The 26,643-nt window shown below is 36.6% G+C and overlaps 1 protein-coding gene across 1 annotated transcript in view; it reads right to left on the bottom strand.

Annotated features, from left to right (window-relative positions):
- Positions 1–26,643, bottom strand: part of gbe1b (glucan (1,4-alpha-), branching enzyme 1b) — a 146,274-nt gene that overhangs the window by 33,566 nt on the left and 86,065 nt on the right. Inside the window, exons 11-13 of the mRNA XM_082181172.1 lie at positions 21,038–21,148; positions 19,026–19,197; positions 4,877–5,061 (exon numbers count right to left, since the gene is read on the bottom strand). Of these exons, the coding sequence (XP_082037298.1) occupies positions 4,877–5,061; positions 19,026–19,197; positions 21,038–21,148 (468 nt within the window). The remainder of the gene's footprint in view (positions 1–4,876; positions 5,062–19,025; positions 19,198–21,037; positions 21,149–26,643) is intronic.

Below are 26,643 nucleotides of genomic sequence, written 5' to 3'. Positions count from 1 at the left end.
TTTCAAGTGAAGTCCCCTGCAGGGCCGGAGGATATCTCGAAAACTCTTGATACAGTTGTTGTGATTTCTGCTAGAGATCAAGTTTATAATATCATGGAGATAATAAAGCAACATGGCGAATGCTGCAATGATTTTAAATAAGTTTCTGAAAGATTATCTCATTTGGCTAGTTTCGAAATGCTTCCTTGTCTCACAATTTGTGGGTCTGAGTGAGATTTTATTTGGGGAATACCACACATAGCCAATTAGAAATGTCAGCAATCATTTGGCATTCAGAATTTGCTGACATGTCTTGAAACAGCATGTGTTATACGCTTTTTAATAGTTTTAAAAGGATAGTTTACCGTAAAATGAAAATCAATTCATAATTTACTCACCCTGGTGTTGTTCTAATGCTATACAGCCTTTTTTCTTTTTTTCTTAGGTGATTCTCTACAGAAAAATGTTTTGTTATGCTGGTTGACAGATGCAAAAGTATCACAGGATGATCTGATGCTACACGTGTCATATATTCCAAGTGTTTTGGAGGAATACGATAAGGTTTGGTGAAAAACAAAGCAAAATATAATGTATTTTTTAACGAAAAAATCCTGACCTTGGCCGTTGGTCTTCTGTACACGGCTGTGCGTTCATGAGACTCTATTAGCGCCTCAGTTCACTCCCACTCGCCCAGAAAAAGCACACAAGTTGTGAGAAATCAAGATGAATAAAAATGTGACATGAAATAAAACCTTCTCTTCTCTAGAATGAATTTATCCGTTGTGTTCGTTGCAACAAAAATCTATCGCGTTCACATCTGTCAACTGTCGTCAGACAAACTTAGTTCCTAATATTATATAATTAATACATTTAATTATCAACACTATATATTTAATTAATAATACAACTTGAACTGTTTTCTATTTTAATATATTTTAAAATTACTTTATTCCAGTGACGCAAGGCTGAATTTTCAGGATCAGTGTCACATGATCCTTCAGAAATTATTCTAATATGCTGATTTGCTGCTCAAGTGACATTTCTAATTATCAATGTCGAAAACAGTTGTGCTGCTTAATATTTTTGCAACCGTGTTGAAACCGTGATGCTTTTATTTTTCTTTGATGAACAGAAAGTTCAAAAGAACAGCATTTATTTATTTATTAATTATGAATATATTAATTATTTATTATTTTTCAGTTCCACTGTCCCACCCCAGTGTCCATCCACAGACTGCATTAACAGCAGCTCTGCTCAGTGTGGACCAGTGCCGTGGCCCCCATGGAGAGCCAAGCATAGTGAAGCTGAATCTAAGAAACAGAGGAATGAATAAAGAATTCAGTTCACGCACACATACGCTCCTCTCACTGGAGCGATACTTTGTTACCACTCTGTCAGAGCTGTGGGGAGAGAGTTGGGTATCTGAGTGGGTGCCAAAGTTTTTACTGTCGATACCTTAGAAAAGACAAGGATGTTACACAGCAATTACAAACGTCAGACACCAAAGATCAGCTAATTTTTTTCTAAAGGCCTCTCATTAGAGTCTTCCGAGATTGTTTCCTCTCCCAAACAAAGGAAGGTGAACATTTTTAAATAGAACTGAGATCACGTTTTCAATATGATGATCTGAACAAGATTCAAGTCCATTGTTCCAATTACAATTGCATATACATATATATTAGGGCTGGGCAAGTTAACGCGTTATTATCGCGTTAACGCATTTATTAATTAACGCCGACAATTTTTTTATCGCACGTTAACGCAGTTTATTATTATTTTTAAAGTCCGTTGCTCACCGGCGTTTAGCGGGGATGCTCTGCCATGTGAATTCCCTCCTGTTGATGTCCTGATAACTATTTAGATTCAGGAAACTCACAAACAGCGAGGATCAGTCTCTCTTCCAATGATTTGTGCTGCACGTCGTTTACAAAAAGATCAAGACAATTCAACTTTGGCAGCGGGCGGGCGTGTGCGCACAACCGCGACAGTTTCACGGGAACGCACTCGCTTGTCGCTGCACCTTGTGCTCGACCACTTCTCCTCACTCTACCAAACGCGAATAGAGTGTCTGGCGCGAGTGATTTCAATGTTAAAGTCAATGCAAGGTCCTGCGGCGCGAATGAGGCGTTTAGTGCGGCGCGGTGGACGCGAATTCGCCTCATTCGCGCGTACAGTTCGCGTCAAACCTTTGCTTTTTACGCGGGTCAATTTCGCTCTGGACGCGCCAATGGATTCAAAATGTTCAAACGTCCAACTAGACGCGGTAGACGCGAATTTGACGCGCTATTCGCGTTTGGTGTGAACGCACAGTAAAGCCGCTTGTCCACCAGCGTCCGATCAATTTTTGTTCCGACGCGACGCCAGTGACGTTTTCGCTGCAATTCTCGCCGCCGAGTTTCCATTGGCTGCTGCCCCGCGTTTTGACGCTCTCATTTGCATAAAGTATCCACCGAGATACTTTTTTGCAGCGCCGCTGTTGACCAAATCGACGCGACGCGACCCATCATGCTTTGCGGGGGCGTTTTTGCTGCCTGACGTAGTTCCATTGGAAATGAATGGGCTTTGGCGTCGCGTCAGAAATCGAGACGCTGGTGGACAAGCGGCTTAACAGGGAAACTTGATACTGAACACTGACTGTTTCTGCTGCTCCCTGATGAAAGATACCTGTTGATAACTGTTCAGAAGAAAAAAAAAAACCAAGAAAACAGGACTCTGATGGTAACTTGTTTAACAAGCTAGATAAAAGGTAATGCCCTGGCAGTGGCAAATAGCTTTGGTTTAATATTTGATTTGATTACATTAATGTTTAAGTTGAGATTTACAATAAATATTTTATTGCTACTGTGTAAAGGGAATACTGCTGGTAAAAAGCACATTAGGCTATTTGTTTAAAGTTTTTGCAAACCACATGTTATTGCACTTTTGTGTATATAGCAGTACATTTAGATCTGCTATATACACTACTTTAGAATTCATTATAAAATTTTGCTCGTAACAATGCGATTAATCGAAAGAAAATCATGCGATTAATCGCAATTAAAAATTTTAATCGTTGCCCAGCACTAATATATATATATATATACACACATATACATATACACACACACATATATATATATATATATATATATATATATATATATACATACATACATACATACATACGTACATATATATGTATATATATACATTTTTATTTAATTTAACTTTTTTTAACTTTTTAATGTTAATGTGGCTAGTGGATTTCCAAAGTTAATAGCCGCTCAGCAATTTCATTGGCCGCAATTTTGACATCGATGCATGGGAATATTTAGATATTTTTTATATTATCTCATAATCTCTGCTGTCACTTTAAGACATGGCGCACGGATCCATTATACTGTTACACATGCGCTTTCTTTCTCAAATGTTTACGTCATTGATCTACGTATATAAAGAACTGGATTGCTCATGATGTCATAGAAAGTTAAGCCACCGCACCGCCATATTGGTATTCCCTAGAAAGCTCACGCGTTCAATTGAATTAATAGGAAATTGTGTGATTTCACTGAGAAAACATTGCCTAACAAGACACCGTTTTTATATCTGAAGTCTCCCTGTATAATTCTTACAATGTAAACGCCCTAAGCATGCAAACTGTTATTTGTTTAAGGTCAGGAATTTCCCGTTTATTTAAAAGTTATGTTCATATTCATTACAGTAGTGAACATCAGCTCGGCGGGCGGACGAGACACTTCCTCTCTGCAAAGACCGTAAACAAATCGTTGTGCTTGGAGTCAATTGTTTTACTTGTGATAACGCAATGAAACATGCCAAATTGTGCGGAGATCATTTTTGGGCCGGGCTTTCATGTGACTTGACAGATTTAAGCATCCTTGTCATCCCGCATCCAGTGATAAATTAATTATATCATTTTCTATTAATTGCTCCTGCAAAGCAGCATTGCTTTTAATTTATTGATTGACTGATTTATTGAGCAATTTTCTATTATTTGAATGCTTTATGTATTTTTGCACCACAGAAAGTCACATCTGACTTCAAAATCTTGCCTATTCTTTCAAACATGCTCACAGTCCTCATCTATAAAACACCGTGGCAAGGTCAAAGTAAAACACAGACAAGGTGAGGCAGGTGTAAAATGAGCTGCGGATCACAGGAGGAAGTGAATCTTCTTCAGTGAATCATTTACACAGTCTGGCATATAATCCCTGCCAAATCCCTTCATTTGCATGATCACCTCGATGTCGTTCAGACTGACACAACCACATGTAAAAGTAACATTCAATGGAACTCTATGGGTCAGGATGCCAGTGTTGTCATCCTTAACTAAAGCTAAAACTATTAAAGGGGATTTGATTTTTATGAACTGAGCGACAAGTCAAAATGATTTTCTATCCTTCATGGCTCGGATGCTGACGATAGCGTTTGTGGTGTTTACCCAGAACATTGTATTAAGACAAGCTGTCACTACCTTCCATCTTTCACTCCTTCACGGCCGACAGCAGTAAATCAAGTCTATTCATTCCTTCATGCTGCTGGAGGAGTTGTTTTCCTCAGGTTATGACTCATAAACGGATTTTCCATATGCTAGGGTGGGAATTTGTTTAAAAAGCAACTGAGTAATGAGATTGCAGGGCTGGTTAGGGACTAATAGTTGTTTTAGTGAAACGGCAGATGTTCTGGTGACAGAAAGATGTTTTTATGCTGCATATAAAGGGAGTTACAACCAGAGAAAGAGGGCGGATTGAGAACATGGAAGATGACTAAAAGAAAGCCAAACTGTGGTTTTACGCGCAGAGCTCGACTGATAAAGGAAGAACAGTAAGCAGTATTTATTGGCACTGGGAAGAAAGACAGGGTAAGAGAGGGAAACCGTATGGGGTGAATCTTCTCTCACCGGGGGAGCAGCCAGCCAGCCGAACTTGTCCTCCGTGCGGTTCATGTCTCGGTCGAAAGAGTACAGCTGAATGTAACGCAGGTGATCCGTGTCCAGAAGGTTGTACTGCCGGCGGGCGTAATGATAACTCTCGTTGTTGCCGACTCGTGGAAAATCCAGCCATTCTGGATGGCCGAACTCATTGCCTGCAATTAAACACAATAGAGAAGATCGTTTTACACGAATACATGTTCAACTGAAGAAAAATGCTTCAAAAGAAGTTGGTTTGAGTGTCTAATACAAATACAATATTTTATACAATATGCTACTGACAAAAATCCACTTGACTTGGCTACTGCTAATAGATTCATTTAGGGACGTGAACAAAACTATAACCCTAAACTTTGTGCTACTTTCATGAATGATATCTTAAATCATGCGTGTTGTTGTTGTTTTCGTAAAATATGAGACTTCTTATTGTCTGGCGGACAATAGTATACATAAACAATTCTCTAGACGTATGCTTCATTTACACTGCCACGAAAAAAATCTTACTTTTTACCCACATCTAACACAGATATTGCTGCATATATATTATAATCACAACAACCTGCACAAGATCTGATTGTTTTTTTGCATCTGCCTCATGCCACCCCCTAAACAACCTACTTTCTTCAGATAAACACGAAAAAAGATTTTTAAGAAAATAATTAATCTCTGTGAGTCTATTAAGTGCAAGTGAATCAGATCTTGTGCGGATTGACATGAATTATATATAAATTATTTTTTCCAATTTTAAACCGCACAGACATACTAAACCAGAGGGTCAACAGTGTTGCTAAAAGCGATCAATCACATATCAGATACAAGTCGTGTCTTAAAGGAGAACTTCACCGCTGGCAAAATGGGCTTTCAATAAAACTTGTCTGCCTATACAAAATTAACATTTTGAAATCAGTGCTTCCAGACTAGAGAAAACAGAGAAAAGAGGCTGTTGCCTTCCCTTTAGTCAAATAGGTAAAAGAAAACTTCAACACCCATAATGCACTGGGCATGTTGCTGTTCAAGGCCACTCCCACCAGTCTGCTATGGATACGCTTGACCAGAGTAAATTCCCGCCTTGCTTTAGTAGGAAATACTTCTTAGCAAACTTTCAGCCATAATGGTGTCGACTTCCCAGTTGTAAGAATGGAAAGACTAAACGTTTAGCTTGAGTGAGTTACTTTCGGTCTCCAGTGAAGGATTCAGCGTGTTGTGGGCGGAGGCTAAAGGCTGCAAAGACTTGTGAATACAGAGAGAACGGTGCAACGGAAAATCTGAAAAACCTCTGTGTTTGTAGGCAACATTTTAAACCGGAAAAACTTAAAGAAATTGCCGTTCTGTCAGTTCGCAGAAGAAAAACACAGTCGAGTACAGGTAAGAAAGCTGTTGCCATAAGTGTTCTGTTAATAACCCTCTGTCAATCTGACTGTCCGTGGGAAGGGATAAAAAAAACATACGCAAGTATTATCTGATATTCACAAAAGTAGTTTTGTGTCATCTGGCGGACTTTTGCCGACAAACAAACGTGAATTACTAACACTGAGAGAGATTAAACATTCTTAATTTACATATTCTACCGATATTACAACAATACAAAGAAAAGCAAAAAAAAAAAAAAAGCATTAAGCCTTCAAGCGTAAGATTCAATAAGGGACCCAAAGCTATATTTAGGGACCAGATTATATATATATATTTTTTTTTACTTAGGCCACTAAATAACCACCAATCAAGGCCCAAGCGAGTAAGCTGGCTTCACCCCGAAAGTACCTTTCCACTCTCAGAGCACCTCCTGCAGTGAATGTTCACTTCAATCCCGCTGTCATTATCAAACCAAGACAAGGGAAGTGCATGGCTTCAAGATCTATTCCCAGAGCGGGGTTTTTTTTTTGGTTTATTTTCTAACAACCGAATGAATGCTAAATGAATTCACAGACCCTTTATTCAAAACATTGCTGAAAGAACAGAGAGAAGCACCACAAACACACAAGCATAATGAACCAGGAGACGAAAAGATAGGACTGAATAATGCATTATGAAACACCAAATGACCTTGTCTGAGGGTTAAGTAGCAGGAATAGAAAAGACTGCCTTTTGATGTACCACTTTTTATGTCTCTCAATGCACTGTAAAATATGAGAAATTGCCAAGTTTTTCCCACCAGATTTACGTGTAAGTACAGGCCTATATTGTCTTATATAACTATCTCTAGGGTCCAAAATGAACTTTTAGTCAACTGCAAACGACAGGCAATTTTTTTTGTTGATATAATACATTTAAAATATATTATATAACAATATATTATATTTTTATTACATTTTTATTAAAAATCATAAAAAATGTGAACATTTTATTATAATTTTAGTGGCTTAATTGAAGGATTATTTCATTTATTTGATATATTTGGAAGCTGACATGTACATTTTTGTATCATTTAACTATGTATTGTATTTTTTTTTTTTTTTTTTTTTATAAAGTTGAAATTAGATGGAAAAACTCAAACTAAACAAAAATTTGGAATTACTGAAATAAGTTTAAACTGAAACACTAAAAACAAAAAAACTAAAACTAAAACTAAATTCAATATAAATTAAACCTAAAGTGTAATATAAAAAAAAAATACAATAAATAAATTACCAGGGCACATTACAAAATTAGTAAAAATTTAACAAAAATTTAAATGACGACATAAAATATATAAAAATGAAAGCTAATTCAAAAAATATATTAAAACTATAATACTATATAAATAACACTGGTTCAGATGCTGAATAATTAATTCAGCTGTTAATTAAATTAATTAAAGCACATAAATATTTGTGGCGTGATATTGGTTTATAAATATTTTAAGCAACATTTTAGTCACTGTTGTTTGTGATTGACACATATTGGGTTGTGTCTCACTCTTTTTTCCCCAGCCATTTTTCATGAGAGCTTGACAGTCCTAACATTACAGACTGACAGCCAAAAAAATAACCGAAACCAAAACTGTGTGTGATCAGAGCTGCATTTAGCAACACACACACACACACACACAACTGACAACCGTATTCTGCCGCCGTGTGCATAAATATTTAGTCATATCAGAGATGTTAACCGGCCTTCAACTAAAACAACAGAGTTTTTGTCAGGGATCACAACAGCAGGGTTTGTGTGAATTCCTGGACTCTGAGGGCACGATGATCTCAGAGATGAGGATGGCACTGGAGATCACAGACAGGACTGGAGAGAAGAGAGAGCCAGCCGATATATTTACAAGCGGAGCGTGAGCAGAGGAATAAGAGGCAAAGAGAGCGTTGTGACAGTCTTGTCAAGCGGAGTGATGAGATAATGAATCCGTCATCAGCTGACAAGACAACATCATAAAACAACAGTTGGGTAATTGAATTCAGAGGAGGCGCTTTGACAAGCAAGAGAACAGAAGAACAACAATGGTGATGAGGTAAGTTGTTTATTCAGAAGAAGGAGGAAGGAGACAAGAAGATGGAAATAAAAATGGATGCCTGGGTGAAGTGGAACGGACAAGGAGTGACAGTGCTTTCTAATGAAATAAATGACGTAGCTGTATAAGAGAAGTGTCAAAGCATAAGCAAACAGGGAGGAAGTGAACGTACTGTGAAGGGCTTCACGATGAGGATGCCTGAGGTCAGTGTTAGAGATGTTCGGGCCTCACTGATCGAATTATGTAAATGTTCCCAAAATTTAAAGCATGTAACAATCTTGCTAGCTCTAAACCATTTTTGTGGATACATGCAACTTCCATGCGTCATAATCCCATTTAAAACTATATTTGGAAACGTGACTATTTTTTATGTTTCTGAAAGAAGTCTCTTATTGCTTATCAAGCCTTCATTTATTTGACCAAAAATACAGAAAAAAACAGGAAAATTGTGAAATATTATTACAATTTAAAATAATGGGTTTGTATTTGAATATATATTTAAAATGTAATTTATTTCAGTGATGCAAAGCAGAATTTTCAGCATCATTACTCCAGTCTTCAGTGTCACATGGTCAGAAATCATTATAACATGCTGATTTATTATCAGTGTTGGAAACAGTCGTGCTGCTTAATAGGCGTGTGAGCGCCGAGTCCGAGGAGGCGGGAGAATCGACGATCTCTGATATTTTGAATTCGATTGCAGTACCTATTTCGACCACTAGTTGTCATTCTTACATACTGCACCTTTAAGCAGCACAACTGTTTCTAACATTGATAACCAAAGACTATAGGTCTTGGTATATATATATATATATATATATAAATTGCATTTACATGTTTTAATCTTTTTAGGGCTTGTAAAAATGTCACAAAGACAAGCAGCATTGTACAGGGATATGGTGATGAAAATTATGAAAAAAATGAAAAATGATGTGTCAATGCTTTTGTGTTCACTTGCAAAGTTTTTGCATTCCCCCAGAAAACTTTGCATTAGCTCACAAAATGTTTGCGTTCTTTGCGAGCAAACGCAAAAAAATTGACATAATTTTTCCTGCCTTCTCATATTTGATTCTACTTTTTGGAAGTATGACCAACATAAGAATTTTCACCGGAAAATGTCGTCTGAACAAGTAAGTAACATCCACTTTTGTTCTGACAAACTAAGGGAAAAAAAGCATTGCAGTAAATCGCGCTAATTAAATCTAACGTTCGCTTATAATTGTCAAACTGTGCAAATTAAACTTATTTCTCAAATCGTTAATGTTAACAACATCAGCATTGCGTGACTACATTTAATGCCCTTCAGATATTATCCTTGTTTTCGCATGGGCCGGTTGCAGTCTCTTTTTTTCTGTAGCCACTCCAAAGTCTAATTTATATATATTTTTATTTGTTTGTTTTGTTTTTTCAACCTTACTTCAATTACCGAAATAGTTTTAGGTAACAATAAGAACACTGACCAACAGAAAATAAAAAAAGAAGAAGAAGAAGAAGAAAAAAAAAAAAAAATTCATTGAGTCCTGTGCAGTGAGAGCCGTATTAATGATCACAAATGCAGGCGAATCCCTGACTACAGTCATGATTCTAAATCTGAAAAAAATGAAGCAGGGAATTTGCACAATAACAATCACAGCAGGTGAAATATTCTCCCAGTCTCCCCAAAGAACGGAACGCATGATCATGGCAGTCTGCCAACTTCCAAGAACTTCACAAAGCAGAAAGTCAACTTTATCTGAATAATACAGTCTGTTTGCTGCATGGATTTATTTGAGCTTTTGGATTTGTGTTTTGTCCATCAAGAAAAAATCTAATCTGGAGTTTAATAAACATTTCACAACAGGAAACATACAGCAGATGTGTAAGAGAGGTGTATTCCACATCCTTCATTATTGTAGCCAGATGTTCCTTCTATTAACGACGGGTAAATTTCACAAAATCTGTCAAAAACATGTCCAGGATCATATTTCAACAACAATTTAAAATAATTAATCATTTTAAGTGCCATTAAGCTTTTATGTGTTGTCAAATATGACAATTAAGCACAATTATAGCCCTTTCCCCAACTCTCAACAGCCTGCTATAATGTACAAAAACACATTATTATTACTGTAAAAAAAGAAAATAACAGTGATATATTATTTGAATGTTACATGTCATTTTAAGAAAACAAAATTATTAAAAAATTGTTTTTATATAAATAAATAAAAATTTAAGTCTGGACAACATGATTTTTTTTTAACTAAATTGCATTATAATGAAATTATTATTATTATTATTTTTACGTTTTGCATTAGTAACGGGAATTGTAGGGTAAAATGTGCTTAAATGCCAATCAAATAATATCGCTATAAAAACAGTTCTTTAATATAGGCCTTATTTATTTCAAAGTTAATCATTTAAAAAAAATTCAGAGAATGTTTTCCGTGTCCGGGCAAAAGAAAAAAGAAAATAATTGTGATTATTTCTTGTAACTGTGACTGACATTGTGACTTATATCCCACTATTGCGGCATATTTTAGAATGTACCCTTTACAATTCAATTTAATATTTTAAGTCTCTTATGCTTACCAAGACTGCATTTATTTGATCAAAAATACAGCAAAAACAGTATTATTGTGAAATATTATTATAACTTAAAATAACTTTTCTATTTGAACATATTTTAAAATGTAATCTATTCCTGTGATGTAAAACATCATTACTCCAGTCTTCAGTGTCACATGATCCTTCAGAAATCATTCTAATATGCTGATTTGCTGCTCAAGAAACATTTCTAATTTGATCAAATGTTGAAAAAAGTGCTGCTTCATATTTTTGTGGAAACTTTTATCATTTTTTTCAGGGTTCTTTGATGAATAGAACATTTATTTATAAGAACAGCATTAATTTGAAATATTTTATAACATTATAAACGTCTTTACTGTCACTTTTGATCAATTTAACATGTCCTTGATGAATACAAACAGTAGTGTACATGCAGATTTTTATATTGTCATAATATATAAATACGACTTGAGCATTTCTTTGTAAGATTCACCCACATTATAAAGGTCTTTACTGTCACTTTTGATCAATTTAATGTGTCCTTGATGAATAAAAACGCTAGTGTACATGCTGCTTTTTAATATTGTCATAATATTTAAATACGACTTGAGCATATCTTTGTAAGATTCACCCATTTATCATTTATCCGAGACTCATGACTAGGATGTTTTCTTTTAGCTACCTGGTTCAGAGTTTCCTAAAATAAAAAGTGCATGACTGAGTATTTTGCAGATTCACAGTAAGAAAAGCAAATCTTGAGCCATAGACACACATGACAGTGAAATTTGAAAGTGACATTAGTTCATTTAAAGGGTGTCAGAAGTGAACAGCGGCCCTTCAAAGCATCTGATACCTCGAAGCCTCAAACCCGTCAGAGTCGGAGAGCTGTATTGTGGCTCAGGCCTCACGCTGGCAGCTAAGATTCCCAATTGACACACACAGAGAAATTCAATGCCAGGGAAAAGAGTGTGTAATACAGTTAGAAATGAAGCAGAAGGTGTAGTCAAAGCTTAGTGTTTGCTTCGTCATGGTGAAGTGCTTCAAAGTCAGCGTTTGATTAAAAGTTGGATACAGAGCTGGGGCAAAAAAAAGAAAAAGAAAAAACGCCCCATGGTCGGTGAAGTATACAGCTGCTCAATTCAGAGCTGATTTAATAGAAACAGACGGTGAAGTGTGCTTACATAACTACACTAAAGTCAGCATCACAAGTTCAAATCCAGCTTGCAACATTTCCCAGTCCCAATTCATCTACACACTATATTAAACTATACTAAGCTCTTCATATTCAGGTTTAGTTGAGGTCGGATTTAAGCACAGTATTAAAAAAAGGTTAGTGATGCAGCAAAATGATTATTTTTTTTACCTGCACGGAAACCAAAATCATAGTTTTCTTTTAGCCAAAAACCGTAACCGACAATTTTTATGTAATAATCAATTAATCATTAAATAAAATTAATGTACTACAAATTTGTATGCAAACTTTTAAATTGCACATAAAAGTTGTTTTTATATAAACTTTTTACTTTTTACGTACGTACGTATGTATGTATGTATAATGTATGTATGTATATGTATATTGTGCATATATTTATCAGATATTTATTATGGTCATTGAATATCTTTCCTGAGGTAAAAGTAATGTGATACGTGACATTGTTTACAAGCTGATTTATTGCTGTCTTTCCACGGTTGAAACACCCTAACAAGCAATTTTGCGTTTAAAAGACGTCTCATAGCAGTCCAAACAGCCCAGACGTCTAGGCTAAAACAAGGCAAAATTTGGGCTGTCAGTTAAAATTTTATAGAAATAAAATAACATTTAATAAATGTAACCATAGCCCAAGAATAGACTAGTCATCAACGCATAGGCTACGCATAGAACACGCCAAAGAAATGAAACCAAACACCTTGTAATCTCTGTTGGCTTTGCTTACATGATGGAATATCATATTTCTCGCAAGTTATTTTGGCAAAAACGACATGTAATTTTGGGATATCGCATTAAAAAAAACATTGGATGGAAACGGCTAGTTCACCTGCCGCTTGTCACGACACATTAAGAGCTATAAAAGCTAAAATGCTTTTAAAAGTGTGACGGACCAATTTTCCTGGCACGGTTTGGCCCAAATGTCAAGCTATAGCCATTGTTGACGGTCAAACGTGCCTTTGGAGAAGCGCTAATAAAACGCCACCGTTCTGGTCAATGATTTCGGGCCCTCCAAAAAAATTCAGTCCGAAACTGAAAATGCATTTTCTGCCAAATATTTCAGTTTTCGGTGCATGACTAAGGTCTTTATATTCAGGTTTAGATGTGGTAGGAATTAAATACAGGAAAATATTGAAGTGAACCTGACAACTTATTATGAAACGGAGACAACTTCCTTTTAAATTCAAAACAGACGAGAGTCCTTCAGGCATGCTGGTCTTTCAATTGAAAGCACTATTCGAGATCTGCCCTTGAAACAAGGTTGTCTGGAAAACCACGCAGGCATTAGCATACGCAAACACTGAGCTCGATGAGATGATCCTTTTAAAATGTGATTCAGGATTAATCCTGATGACCTATAGCTGAATCACATGCAACCCTGCTTTCAGAGACCAATTAGTTTAGTAGTTTATCCTCCCCTTCCATCTTACACAAACATAACACACATTTAGAGCTGAAAGCAAGTCGACTCTTAACGTTAAATAAATCTATAATGGAAATACAGTTACTGGGGCCTTTATCATGACAAATATCAAAACAGCCCAACAGTTATTTGTTTAGGAAATGACTTTGGACTTCATGACTACCGTAAGCTCACAGTCAATTACGCTCATTCCTTTATCTCTCTCGCTCAGTATTTCAGGTTTAAACACATTGTCTTTATGTTTTCTCCTCTGTTTCAAATCGGTCTTGGAGAAACAGGGAAAATGTATTAATTATGTGGCAAAAACTTAGATCTATATATTACCATTGTACTGGGTTACACAAATTTGAGAACTTTTTTGTGATACTTTGCATGAATTGTCTATTTTCAATAGTAAAGTGATGTGCAAAGCACGGCTCACATAGAAGCCACTTTGAAACCAAGCAGCTTTCAGTTGCTCAACACAGTGAATCCACGAGACCAACTTGAATTGGACACGTTGCGGAATCTGCATAGAAAAATATCACGCAAAAATTCCAGATCTGGTGATCAATATTGAAATGACTTGATTTCGTCGGTGAAAATTCGCTGAACAATGGTAAATGTGCATACGCAACTACCACTTTTCAAGCCCCAGAAAGCAGCAAAAAAGAGAGATTCATATTTTGCAAATAAAGTTGTACATATATTTATTTTTTTTCGCAAACAAAGCACTGGCGTTGCTTCATAAAATTGAGGTTAAACCACTGGAGTCACATGGATTACTTTAATGATGTCTTTACTATCTTTCTGGGGCTTGAAAGTAGGGCTGGAACGGTACATGTATTCGTATTGAACCGAAACGGTACGGGCGTCACGGTTCGGTGCATAAATTTACACGGAGAATACACGGTATAAAAAAATTCATAAAACTTGCGTGCAAATTAATTAATGTAATGCGGAACTACTGTTAGATACGCGGGTTCTTTAGGGACACCTAATCTGTAGCTCCGCCTTAGCTCTGAAGCAGGCTGCAATGTAAAGATCGCAATGCTGGAATAATATGGTGTGTGTGTGAATGTGAGTGAGTGAGTGAGTGAGTGAGTGAGTGAGAGAGAGAGAGAGAGAGAGAGAGAGAGGGGGGGGGGGGGGGGGGGGGGCGTGGGCGCGATTGAAAAGTCGCAAAGTGTTTACTTTGCGAAAATGTGTGTGTGAGGCGCGGGCGCGATCGAGCAGTGGAAACATAAAAACATACTCTGTCATTTTGTTTATACAGGACATCATTCAAACTGCAAAGTGTTTAAGTTACGGTTAATACAAATTTTAAGGAAAACAAATATATTAATCTGAAATGTAGCAAATTAATTTTCAATTAATTCAGGTACAATTACCAAACATATCTCAAGGTCTTTTTGTCTTTTTATTAATTTAATTAATAAACTAATTATATAAAACTATTGTCAGTGCACTACAAATAAACTTGTTCTATGCCTTTATTAATAAAACTTATTTAAAAAATACAAGGCTTAAGTAATTTATTTTCCTTTGGTGGTACAGCCTGAGACATGCACAAGCCTTCTGCATTCTGCGTTTTGCTTTTCGGTTCAGACATTGTACTGAACTTGTACCGAAACGTGATGTCTGAACCGAGTTATGAACCGAACCGTGACTTCTGTGTACCGTTCCACCCCTACTTGAAAGTGGTAGTAGCGTAGCTATCAATAGCTATCAAAAACTCTTTCTTTGTGTTCCGAACATGAACGAATGTCTTATGGGTTTGGAATGACATGAGGGTGAGTAAATAATGACTGAATTTTCATTTTTGGGTGAACTAACCCTTTGAATTTATATGATCTCAATATTTTCACTCAATGTTTTTATCAACTCTCTCCCCGCCATTGACAGCATTTTCGGAAATGTACAGCTTTCTGTGTTGTCACTGTTATACGGTAGGGGGCGCTATTAGGCATCTTCTGAAAGAGTGCTGAATCTCCTGATTAAAGAAACAGAAAAAACAATATATGCAAGCTTATGCATATGGAAAATAACACGATCATTAACATTAAAAAGCATATAAATCAGCAAAACTGCCTAATGTTACTGAATGAAATGTTGACGCAGAACGAGGAATAGGACTGTGCAAGCATTAGGGGTGTTGATGGACTCGATCTACTCCATCTGTTTTGATCAGATGTAGTCTTTGACAAAAATGCAATTTTCTCAGCTTTTTCCTCAAAAAAAGAAAGCATTAAGCTAGAATAAAACGAGCTTTTTGTTTAAAAGCAGAGGCTCTGTTCTTTCTTTTGGCATATTGCATGTTCAGATATTCATACAACAAAATATTCTGGAGGCCACGAAACTTTTGTGAAAATGATAAAAAATGCTGGCGGTGGCAGGCAATTTTCTTTTTATACGCTGGCGGGGAAAGAGTTAATTAGTCAATTTTTGGCATGCCGTTTTATCTTAATGTTAATTTCACTGAATTCTTCAGCAGTTTTGACTGATCAAAAGCACAGTTTGAACACAGTCAGACATCAATCTGTGCTTCTGAAGGTGATCCAGAAGTTTTTCTCCATCTCTGAAAGTCAAGCGTACATTCATCTCACTCTCCACCTGCTGATTTAATGATGAAACCACTGAGCCGTTTCATTGCCGTCTCGCGAGTGTGTTATAATGTCGAGTCTCTGCCTCACAGCGCTCATCTTCTTTCTGCATTGCAAACATGGCCGTCATTTCTTTGTGGCCTTTTACTTTGCAAGCATCTTCCGCCACTAGAGAGTAAATAGATGGGCTTCGCAGAGTTGAGGGTAGCTCAAATTGATTTGCTTGCTCAAACAATTTGTTTTTGCTTTGCACTGGCTAAATGACTTCACAGCCATTGATCCATTGACATGACACATCGTCCTGTATTTACCATTTTTTGTCTTCTCGCTCGCTTTGGCTTATTGGTTACCTTCATTTTATAAAGACAAAGTAAAGTCAACTTTAAGGGTTTTTTTTTTTATTAACCAAGCAATTAATGAGGCAAAAACCAAAATTTCCCATTTGCTGATTAATTTGAAGCTTTTAATTATTTTGTGGGACACTTTATGTCATTTATTTCAGGAATAAGCATGTCTAAAGTTGCGTAGATAATGGATAATGCGTAGTACTTAATCCCCGTTGTACTAAAAGTTTAATTGGGAGGAATAATTCAAGTCTAGATACATTTTAATGATCCTGAGACCCAGCAAATTCTGTCCTCTTTAGAGGGCATTCACTTTTACATCTCACTGTTTCACATCCTGGACTTTACTAAAAAAAAAAAAAAAAAAGAACAAAAAAAAGAACAAAATATAATTAAAATATAATTAAAATTATATAATATAATATATATTTGTTTTTGACAAAAGAAAAAAGGCTCTTAGTATGATGTCTGCACTTCACAATCTAAAGAGCTAAACCAAGTATGCTTTCTTACAAGCAAACATACCTGGTGTCTCTACATTTCACATTCTTCTAGCCCTTTGGGCTGATAGAGGCTTAACCGACTGAAAAATATATATTCAGCTGGGGCACAACACCATTAGGAGAGGATTTTCACTCAGTAGACAAAAGCTTTTAACAGATATACTACAAGTAGAGAGTAGAAAAAGTGTCCACATCAGGCAGTCCACATCTGTAGCTGTCATTACTGCTAGTGGTATTGGCAGAAAAAGAACAGCAGTAAACAATAACAGACCTCCAGTGTGCATCATGGATGAATCGGCCCATATGCTCACAAACACGAGGTAATCTGTGGGATTTGGGTTGTGTGTGTGTGTTATATGAATATAGCCTTGGCTGGGGAAAAAGTCTGTCTCTTTTAATCTGAACCGGTTTATTGGAGATTCATCCAGTACAGCATCAACACCTGGTCAGCAGGTGGGGCTAGTACACTGTTTGTTCTGACTATTGACCATGCTGACAGTCAAACCACTTACAGCAATAATGACTACTTCATAAATATTACAAACAGCTGTAATTATCCACTGATGACGCGCCAAACCAATGGTTAACATCAACGAAAACACATACAAATGTACTATGCAAACATCATGCAGGTTTTAGAATTGAAAACATGTGGGGAAAAAAGGTGGGAAAAAAGAAAAAAAGCATTTACAGGTCTGCATATTTTGTCAAAATTAGGGACTAGCAAGTTTGGGTTCAAATAATAGTTTGTAGTTATTGATAAACTAATATTATAATAGATCATGTGAAATTATGCTGTATCATTGCAATACTTGGATACAATCAAGAAGGTCAAGATCTCTTACGTGGGACCAGGGGCGTGTCTAGAAGGGGGGCACGGGGTGGCACCGGCCCCCCCTGTAATATGATTGGCCCCCCCTGGTGGCCCCCCAACATCATTGGGCTAGATTTACTGTCAACATGACAATGCCCAATGCCATTGGATCAGAGCGCTGTCAATCACTGCTTGATTTGCGATTCGCAAAGCAGAATCACTGGTCTGCGTTTTTCAAACAGGAGAGAGAGACACCTCGACACGTCACTGTTTATGGTAACTTATACACACTCAATTACAGTATATATTTTGAAATATCGCACCGTATGTTAGTGTGCAAGGACCTTAACGTTAGATTAGCTAACGTAACTTCGTCAGACTAACGTTACTGAATAGAGAGGACTTGTCAGTGTTATTCAGCGGCAGCGCACTCCACCACATAAATATAAAAGAGATATACTACTTTATGTTGTTTTAAAGACTAAAGGCACAATAATATTTGTGGCATGGTAAACATTAAAATGTGAGAATGTTGACTAACACCATAACTACATGCAACTCTGTGTAATTTCGATACTTAATGTTTTTGGGGTTTTTTTTTTGGCAGAATTGGGGGGAATTGAGAATGAAAAGAGGACAGAGTCTTTTTGCTTTGTTTTTTATTTATTAGAACAAAACTGTGTGGTCCAAAACATGCAGTGCCACATTGAATACCATCTATATTAGGGCACAGGGCATTGCAAATATTTTTGAAATCGTGCTTAATGTTTTCTAAACAAGTATTTATTTCCAGTTGAATTTTCTTATTTCCCATGGGCCCCCCCTCACTGGTTCTTGGTACCCCCTGTGCCCCCCCATTTATAAAATCCTGGAATCGCCCCTGCGTGGGACAGGCTAAAATCACAATTTGTTCAAAAACAGCTACTTTTCAATTGGTTAATTTTATGTTAGACAATAGTTTATCAAACATATCTAATAAATGTTACAAAACCAGAATATAAAAGAAATGAAAACACAACAAAACAAAAAACAACACAAAAAACAGTCATTTAATTCTAGTAATCAAAGAGAGTAGATCTAAGTAACTAAATGATGTCTGTTTTTTGTGCAAGAAACCTTGACTACTATTATCAAAGGACATTTTCTGGTGGTTTTCTTATCACTTGTTTTTGTTGTTGTTACATTGTTGCAAAGATAATGCACCAACATCTTGCACACGGAATCCAAATACGGACTCGTTTTTCAAAAATGAATGCATCTGCAAGGACTCACCCATGAAGTTCAGGTATCCCTCCCCTCCCAGGCCGTGGGTAAGCAGTCGGATCATCTTGTGGAGCTGGATCCCCCGATCAATAACGGCGTTCATTGGAATCAAAGCACTCATGTTGGTGTACATATCCTTGTCCATCAGCCAGAAGGCCAGCGTTTTGTCTCCCACCAGGGCCTGACAGAACAGGCAGATCAACAATATGAGCACGAACACCACATTAGGTGAATTGTTTGCAGGTTGATGAATAGCTTTTGATTGGTTGCTCTTGTTATGGGGAGAGTGGGGAACAGCAACTATTTGTCTTGTACTAAGAAACAGCATGTGGGACCATAAAAAGCAAGACTGTATACTGACCTGATTGTAATGATGCAAAACTGGCGTTGACGATAATTAGCATCGATGGTATAACTGCACAGTAGCTCAAAGGGTTAGTTCACCCTAAAATTGTAATTGTCATTAATTACTCAGCCTCATGTCGTACAAAACCAGTAAGACTTTCGTTCATCGTCGAAAAACAAATAAAGATCTTTTTGATGAAATCTGAGCAACACTTTGACCCTTTAAAAAGTTCATAAAGGGATCATAAAACTTATTCATATTAATTCAGTGGTTATTCCAAATATTCTGAAGAGACTCGATCGCTTTTATATGATGAACAGATTGAATTTAGACTTTTATTCACATAGAAACATTCATCAACTCACACATCAGTTGTGGTAAACGAAAGCTCAAGCACGTTTGAGCTTCAGCGAGAACCAATGAGGTTCATTCTCGTGTAACGCAGGACGTTTGAGCTTCCTCAAGAACCAATGAGGTTCATTCTCGTGTTACGCAGCACGTTTGGGCTTCCTCAAGAACCAATGAGGTTCATTCTCGTGTTACGCAGCACGTTTGGGCTTCCTCAAGAACCAATGAGGTTCATTCTCGTGTTACGCAGCACGTTTGAGCTTCCTCAAGAACCAATGAGGTTCATTCTCGTGTTACGCAGCACGTTTGAGCTTCCTCAAGAACCAATGAGGTTCATTCTCGTGTTACGCAGCATGTTTGAGCTTCCTCAAGAACCAATGAGGTTCATTCTCGTGTTACGCAGCACGTTTGAGCTTCCTCAAGAACCAATGAGGTTCATTCTCGCGCATCAAGCATGTTCGGTTGAGCTTCTGTTTATGTTCACTGATCAATGTTTATACGTGAATAAAATACTAAATTCAATCTGTGAATCCGTGTCTCTTCAGAAGACTTGAATTAAACCACTAAATTTTTTATGGATTAGTTTTACAATCTCTTTATGAACTTTATAAAGAGTCAAAATGGTAGTTGCGTAGCTGTCAATGGAGGGACAGAAAGCTCTCAGATTTCATCAAAAAGATCTTCATTTGTGTTTCGAAGATGAACAAAAGTCTTATGGGTTTGGAACAACATGAGGGTGAGTAATTAATGACAGAATTTTCATTTTTGGGTGAACTAACCAAAGTATGAGCAATCACAATAGCGATGTTTGATAGAATCGAAATGGATCCGTTAAGAGGGACAAACTAGATACACAAGCACCACAGCTCAATAAGCTACAACCGCTAGGCCAAGGTCCCAACATCTGTTAACATTTTAAGACATCCTTTTGCACATCTGCCTATTCAATGGAAACTTTATTGCAATGCTAAACAGTCAGTCTATTGAAGAAGTGTCAAAGTAAAGTTTTACTAGTTTTAGCACGTTTCAACTCAGACTCACTCAAGTGTCTCATATTGAGTAGCACAAATCATTATTCCCAGACCTTGGAAACAGAACACAGAGGAAAACAAAGAGAACAAAAGACGACAGGAGAAAAACAACAACAATCGCTTCTAGTCATGGCGTTAGAATGCGTACAAACAGGACGGATGTGTTAATTTCTCATTTCACCCTAATCCCTAGAGGACTACAACCTGTTTTGACACCAATTTCCATTCCCAATGACACATCGATTACATTTCCTTTAGCCAACGCTGGAGAACTGAAAGTATCCGGGCGGAAGTACCTGGTCGTGGCTCTCGGCGTAAGCGATGCATTTCTCGCCGTATCGCCTGTTGGTCATCGTGAACACAATGTTTCCAATGTTCCAATCTTCATCCTTGAATTCCTTAAGGATCTGAGAATGTAAGAGAAAGAATAAATAAATAAATGGAAAACAAGAGATCGGAGAGAAGGAGAAACAAGTATCTCACAGTACTTCAAGAAGTACTTCAATTGTTCAGTACTTCAACCTAAACATCCACTTCCGTCGGTCTTGCTGGTCCAGCCAAAAGCCGGATTTCATTTTTATCTGGAAGCCTGGGCGCCATTTCTACAGTACATGAATCCATCATACCACGGTAATGCACTCTACAGTGAGATTATGACAGAGATAAAGTTCTTGTTTATTTTATTTTGAGCAATATTGATTTTTTTTTCTCATCTCAGTTTTCTGAGGATTCACTGCCTCCCTTGCCATTTCAGAGAAAATGTCCCTAACCAACTAAAAGTAGCAACACGGCTAATTTAACTTCAGTTCTCAGTTGCTGGACAGCAGCTCAGTTGTTTTCCAGTAACTACTTTTTCCAATGCGTAGCCATGTAGAATAAACAAAACAATGCTAGAACACAGAGGCTAGACCTGAAATTGAAGTCACTGAAAATCTTTCCCTCAGCCGTAACACTCATTTGTGCAATTTCAATATGCGCATATTCAATTTACATCCTACATTATGTGAGTAAGAGGGTTCGTAGCAGCTCTTCAGAACAAACCTGATCTAAACACCTCACCTTAATTTAAATACAGTTCCTGAATATTATTTGCATATTTGCTGGCTGAAAATAATAAAAGTAATAAATATTACACATTTTCCTTAATTTATTCCATGAATATAGTTTACATATTTCAATATAGTAATTCTTAATAAATTATTAAACACTTTTTTTGCAAATGTTTTATCATTTGTATTCATTTTAAATATCAATAATATAAATGTTCCTATTTGTATCCCCTGAATATTATTTACATACTTAAACATTCTACTTGTTAATAAATGATTACATAATTGAAATATTTAATAAAAATTAAAAAAGTTTGCATGTAACATAAATATTATATATTTTCCTAAATGCATTTCCTGATTATTACTTACATGTTTCAATATACTATTTGTAATAAAGCATTAAATAATTTAAATAAATGATACAACTAATATTAAATAAGCAAAAAAATATAAATTATATATATATATATATATATATATATATATATATATATATATATATATATATATATATATATATATATATATATATATATATATATATATATATATTAGAGGTGGGCATAGATTAATTTTTTTTATCTAGATTAATCTAGATTAATTTTGAAATTAATCTAGATTAATCTAGATTAAAATGGCTCATTTGAATTCTGCCGAAGGCATTCAGAATATGTGTGCTACCCAAATAATGACTATAAAAGTAAGTCTTTGAGAACGGGTTTCTCAAGCCAGGTGGCGCATTAGACCAGGGACTTATCTCCTGTTTCCAAAATGCATCACAAACCGCTTGAGAAAGCTGTTCTACTCATAGACTGTAAAAGGTTACTACTGTACTGTTACCGTCCGTAGGCAACGTTAGGTAGGCCTATGTTATTATCAACTACTATAGGCTATCAATTAGGGATGGGCGATATGGCCTAAAATCTATATTGTGATATACATTGCAGCCTCTTTAATAGCTTAAAAGCTTATGAAACCCCAAATTTAAAATTAGAATATTGTCTAACTGATGTCTTTTCAGTTAAAAAGAAACACAACAACGATTCTTAAAATCGAGATTATGTGCTACACCACTAAGATATATTGGAATGGGAATAATACGCGCGCGCTGGTATTCAGTGATATCATGTGTTTCGTTTTGAATTTGAGGTGGTCGAACGGATTAGTCGTGTGTTAACTTACCGAACTGTTACCACACACTCTGTATATAGTTTGCTGCTGCTCGTCTGACGGCTTAAACCCGAACCAAGTCCAAATAATGGATGTTGCACCGATCTTTTTCACCAGCTTTCACTTTCAGCCGTGTTTACTTAAGATGACGACGAATATGCGTTGCAGCCGGGTTTACCTCGCGGCCGCGGGTAGATTGCGTCATCATAGCTTGTGTAGTATAGAGCCATCTCCCAACCCAACTTGGAGAATAGATTAACGGCGATATTTTTTTTATCGCGCGATAAGAGTCTCGCGTTAACGCAGCACGTTAACGCCGATAACGGCCCACCACTAATATATATATATATATATATATAGTTATTCTTAATAAAGTATTACATAATTAATTATAAAAAATAAATAAATACATTTGTGAAAATGTTTATATGTAAATAAATGTATAAGTACTACATTATATAATTATAAACATTAAATTAACATAATTGTTTTCAATTTATGTACCATATTAAAATGAAAATTTAATTTATCACCGTTTCCAGTTGAGGCAAAATAAGTTTGAACCATAACAGGATAAACTGAAATGGTTCAATTGTTCTTCTTCTACTTCTATATATAAATGATTTTTGAAGGCCTCATGTTAACGTCATATTATGTATATGCATTTCTTAAAGAAAAGCTTACAACCGGCTAGTTAAGTTTTGCTTTAAGAACAAATGGTACACCAAAATTAGGTATACAGTTGGTTACAAAACTAACTAGTACTTAAGTATGTAGTGTGACCTGACCTTACAAAATGCTGGTGCAACGCTACCCAGAGCTGTATGGAGCGTCATGAGGGTGAATTAAATATTGATATTATCTACATGATTATAATGAAGGTATAATTAAGGGTCCATCCTCCAAAAATTCATCCTTGTAATGATAACATTTAATCAGCTGCTGCTGCACAAACCACATCTATAGTGTATACCATCACATGGTGAAATAAAGGGAAAGCTATATGCTAATGCAGAAAGAGAAAATGCTGTGAGGAAGTCATTATAGTGGCATCTGTCACATCACATCTCTGTCACCCTATGAATGGAAAGAGTCAACATCCTCTGCTCCTAAACCTGAGACTTTTCTCACCACAATTAATTATCCAACTCTCACTCAAATGTATTCCAACTCTACTTTTCACCCTTAGCCCTGTGACGGTCCGCACATCTCATCCTCTCACAGTGAGAAGATTTCACTGGAACAGAACAAAGATGTTTAGCTTGTGGGAAGACGGAAAAACTCAATGACAGTGTATCCAACACGAATTTGAAAACATGTCATGAATGCAACTGTTTATTTTGTGAAAAAGGGATGTGGTTCAAACACCCACCTTTAAGAGCACAAACAGTCTACCCTTGTGAAAAAAGTGGGCTTAATTGTATTGAATGTGCACTATAGTGTACTTCAAACCTTAAAAGTATTTTTTTAAAAGCTTGCAGATGAAATAAAGCCATTGAAATAAATAATAGTAAGTACACTTAAGTGCACTTAAAGAGTCACTGTGTTAAACAATGCACTTTGTAATAATGCCAAATTAAAAGTTGTACATTTATTAATAATATTTTGCAATGCTTTTAAGAAGTGCACTTGTTTTGATGTGTTGACTAACATACGTTAAGTTCTCGATTATAATTTTAACTGTTGTGTGTTACTTGACATTACATTTAAAGTTAATATATTTTAAATGTACTAAATTGGAACTTCATCATTACGAATGTGTAATTTTGAAAATTTCAAACAAGTTTCAATAGACATTAAAGTATATTTTAGTTTGCCATAAATGTTTGTCTGTACATTCAGCAGTACACATAACCATATTTCAAAGACAACAGAAGTTATTAAAATTACATATTAAGATTTACTTAAGTTCAGCTTCTGTAATACATTTTCATTGAATTGCAATCAACATGCAATAACATTATTTGACAACATTACATTCAGTTCACACTTAAAGGGATACTTCACCTCTGGAAAGATGAATGTGTATTTAAAATGGGTCATTTATGTAGAAGAAATGTGAAATTATTTTTGAATTTGGAGCTTTCTAGACTGAGAAAAGCCAGAAAATGTATTTTTGGCTTATGTGGATGAAAGACAATAACTCCCAGAATGCACTTGCTTCGTTGCCCTAGGAGGCCACTCCCAAGCCACGCCTACCGGTAAGAGAGCGCAGTTGAAAACCACAAGGCTAGGCTACTAGTGAGACTCCATGACAAGTTTGCCCGGTATTTCGAGATCGCCCAAAATGTCCGGGATTCCGCTTTTGCGTTCTACAGTCGCCATTCATTATGTTTACTGTGGCGAGCAGGACGAGACTGAGGGGCGCGGGAGAACGGCGCGAGGCCGGTGGCGTGATTACTGAGAAGCACCGATCTCATATCTCTCACGGAGGAGCAGGAATTTTCTTAGCACTGTTAAAACGCACATCAACCGATCACTTGTTTAGCGTTCATGTAAACACTACATTCAGATTCACCAATCGGAATGAATTCAGTTAGATTGAAACAAAAGGTGTGCATGTAAACAATGAATGGCGACTGCAGAAAGCAAAAGACGAATCCCGGACATTTTGGACGATCTCGACGGCCGGACATGTCCGGGAAAAAGAGGATGGTAACCCCTACTTCTCACCTTTCTCCTACTACTCAGCTTTCTCCACAGAACAAGAGCCTGTTAGCTTAGCTTCCAAAGAAAGACGGCTGATACTGTGTACATTCTGTGAGTGAGATCCCACCCTCTATGGGCGGACTGAAAAGATGCGGGACAGCCCCTCCTACTGGCTGTAGTCTTTAGCCTCTGGCCAAAAAATCCTACGATGACGCAAAATGACGATTTTTGCGTCATCTGAGGATTTTTTCCAGACAAAAAATACATAAATCTTTCCTCTCAGGGGGATATGAGGGTGGAAAGCACGGTAATTTGAAAATACTACAGGTTTTCTACTAATACAAAGCTTAATGCTAAATCCTGAAGTATCCCTTTAAGTGTATTCTTTTGATAAATATTATTTCTGTAATAAGTTGTGTTAACAAATATGTTGAAGTGTACTTCTTTTTCCATAAGGATAATGATCCCAAACAATAAAAGCACCATCCGACAGAGACAAATCCGTTACAGTAAAAACAGTGTCTGTAGTTTTCCTGTCAACAACATCTCAAGTTCTACACATCAGCAACTTTCCAGCAGCAAATAAGGAGGAAGGATATACTTTTTTATATTCCTCACATCACTCATGGTGATCTGCTCGTGTTGTGTGTGTTTACCTCACACACACACACTCACACTGTCTGACTGACAGCAGCGAGGGAAGCCCATGAGAGTGACAGGCAGTCATGTGCTGGGTGAGATTGAGCCTGACAGCTGACTGACTCGCAGGAAAACCTTTATATTAGCCCACAGCCAAACAATCACTGGAGAGACGAAAAAGGCAGGGGTGTTGTAACTGTCACTACCGCTGCAATGAAGAGTCTGCTGAAACGAGAACTGAAAGCCATCGCTCTTCATCTTCAGCCATCTCTTTATTTATCGCTCAGGGTTTGTTCTGAGAGGAAAATGTCTGTTAGGGAAACCTTTGAATCACAGCATGAGACACCTTCAAAACAACTTATATTTAAACAAGGAAATTGCAGGTTGTTGTA

The sequence above is a fragment of the Leuciscus leuciscus genome, assembly GCF_965113295.1.
Source record: "Leuciscus leuciscus genome assembly, chromosome: 9".
Classification (NCBI taxonomy): domain Eukaryota; kingdom Metazoa; phylum Chordata; class Actinopteri; order Cypriniformes; family Leuciscidae; genus Leuciscus; species Leuciscus leuciscus.
Note: the sequence above shows the minus strand (reverse complement) of the source record. Positions and strands in the feature narration are given on the sequence as shown.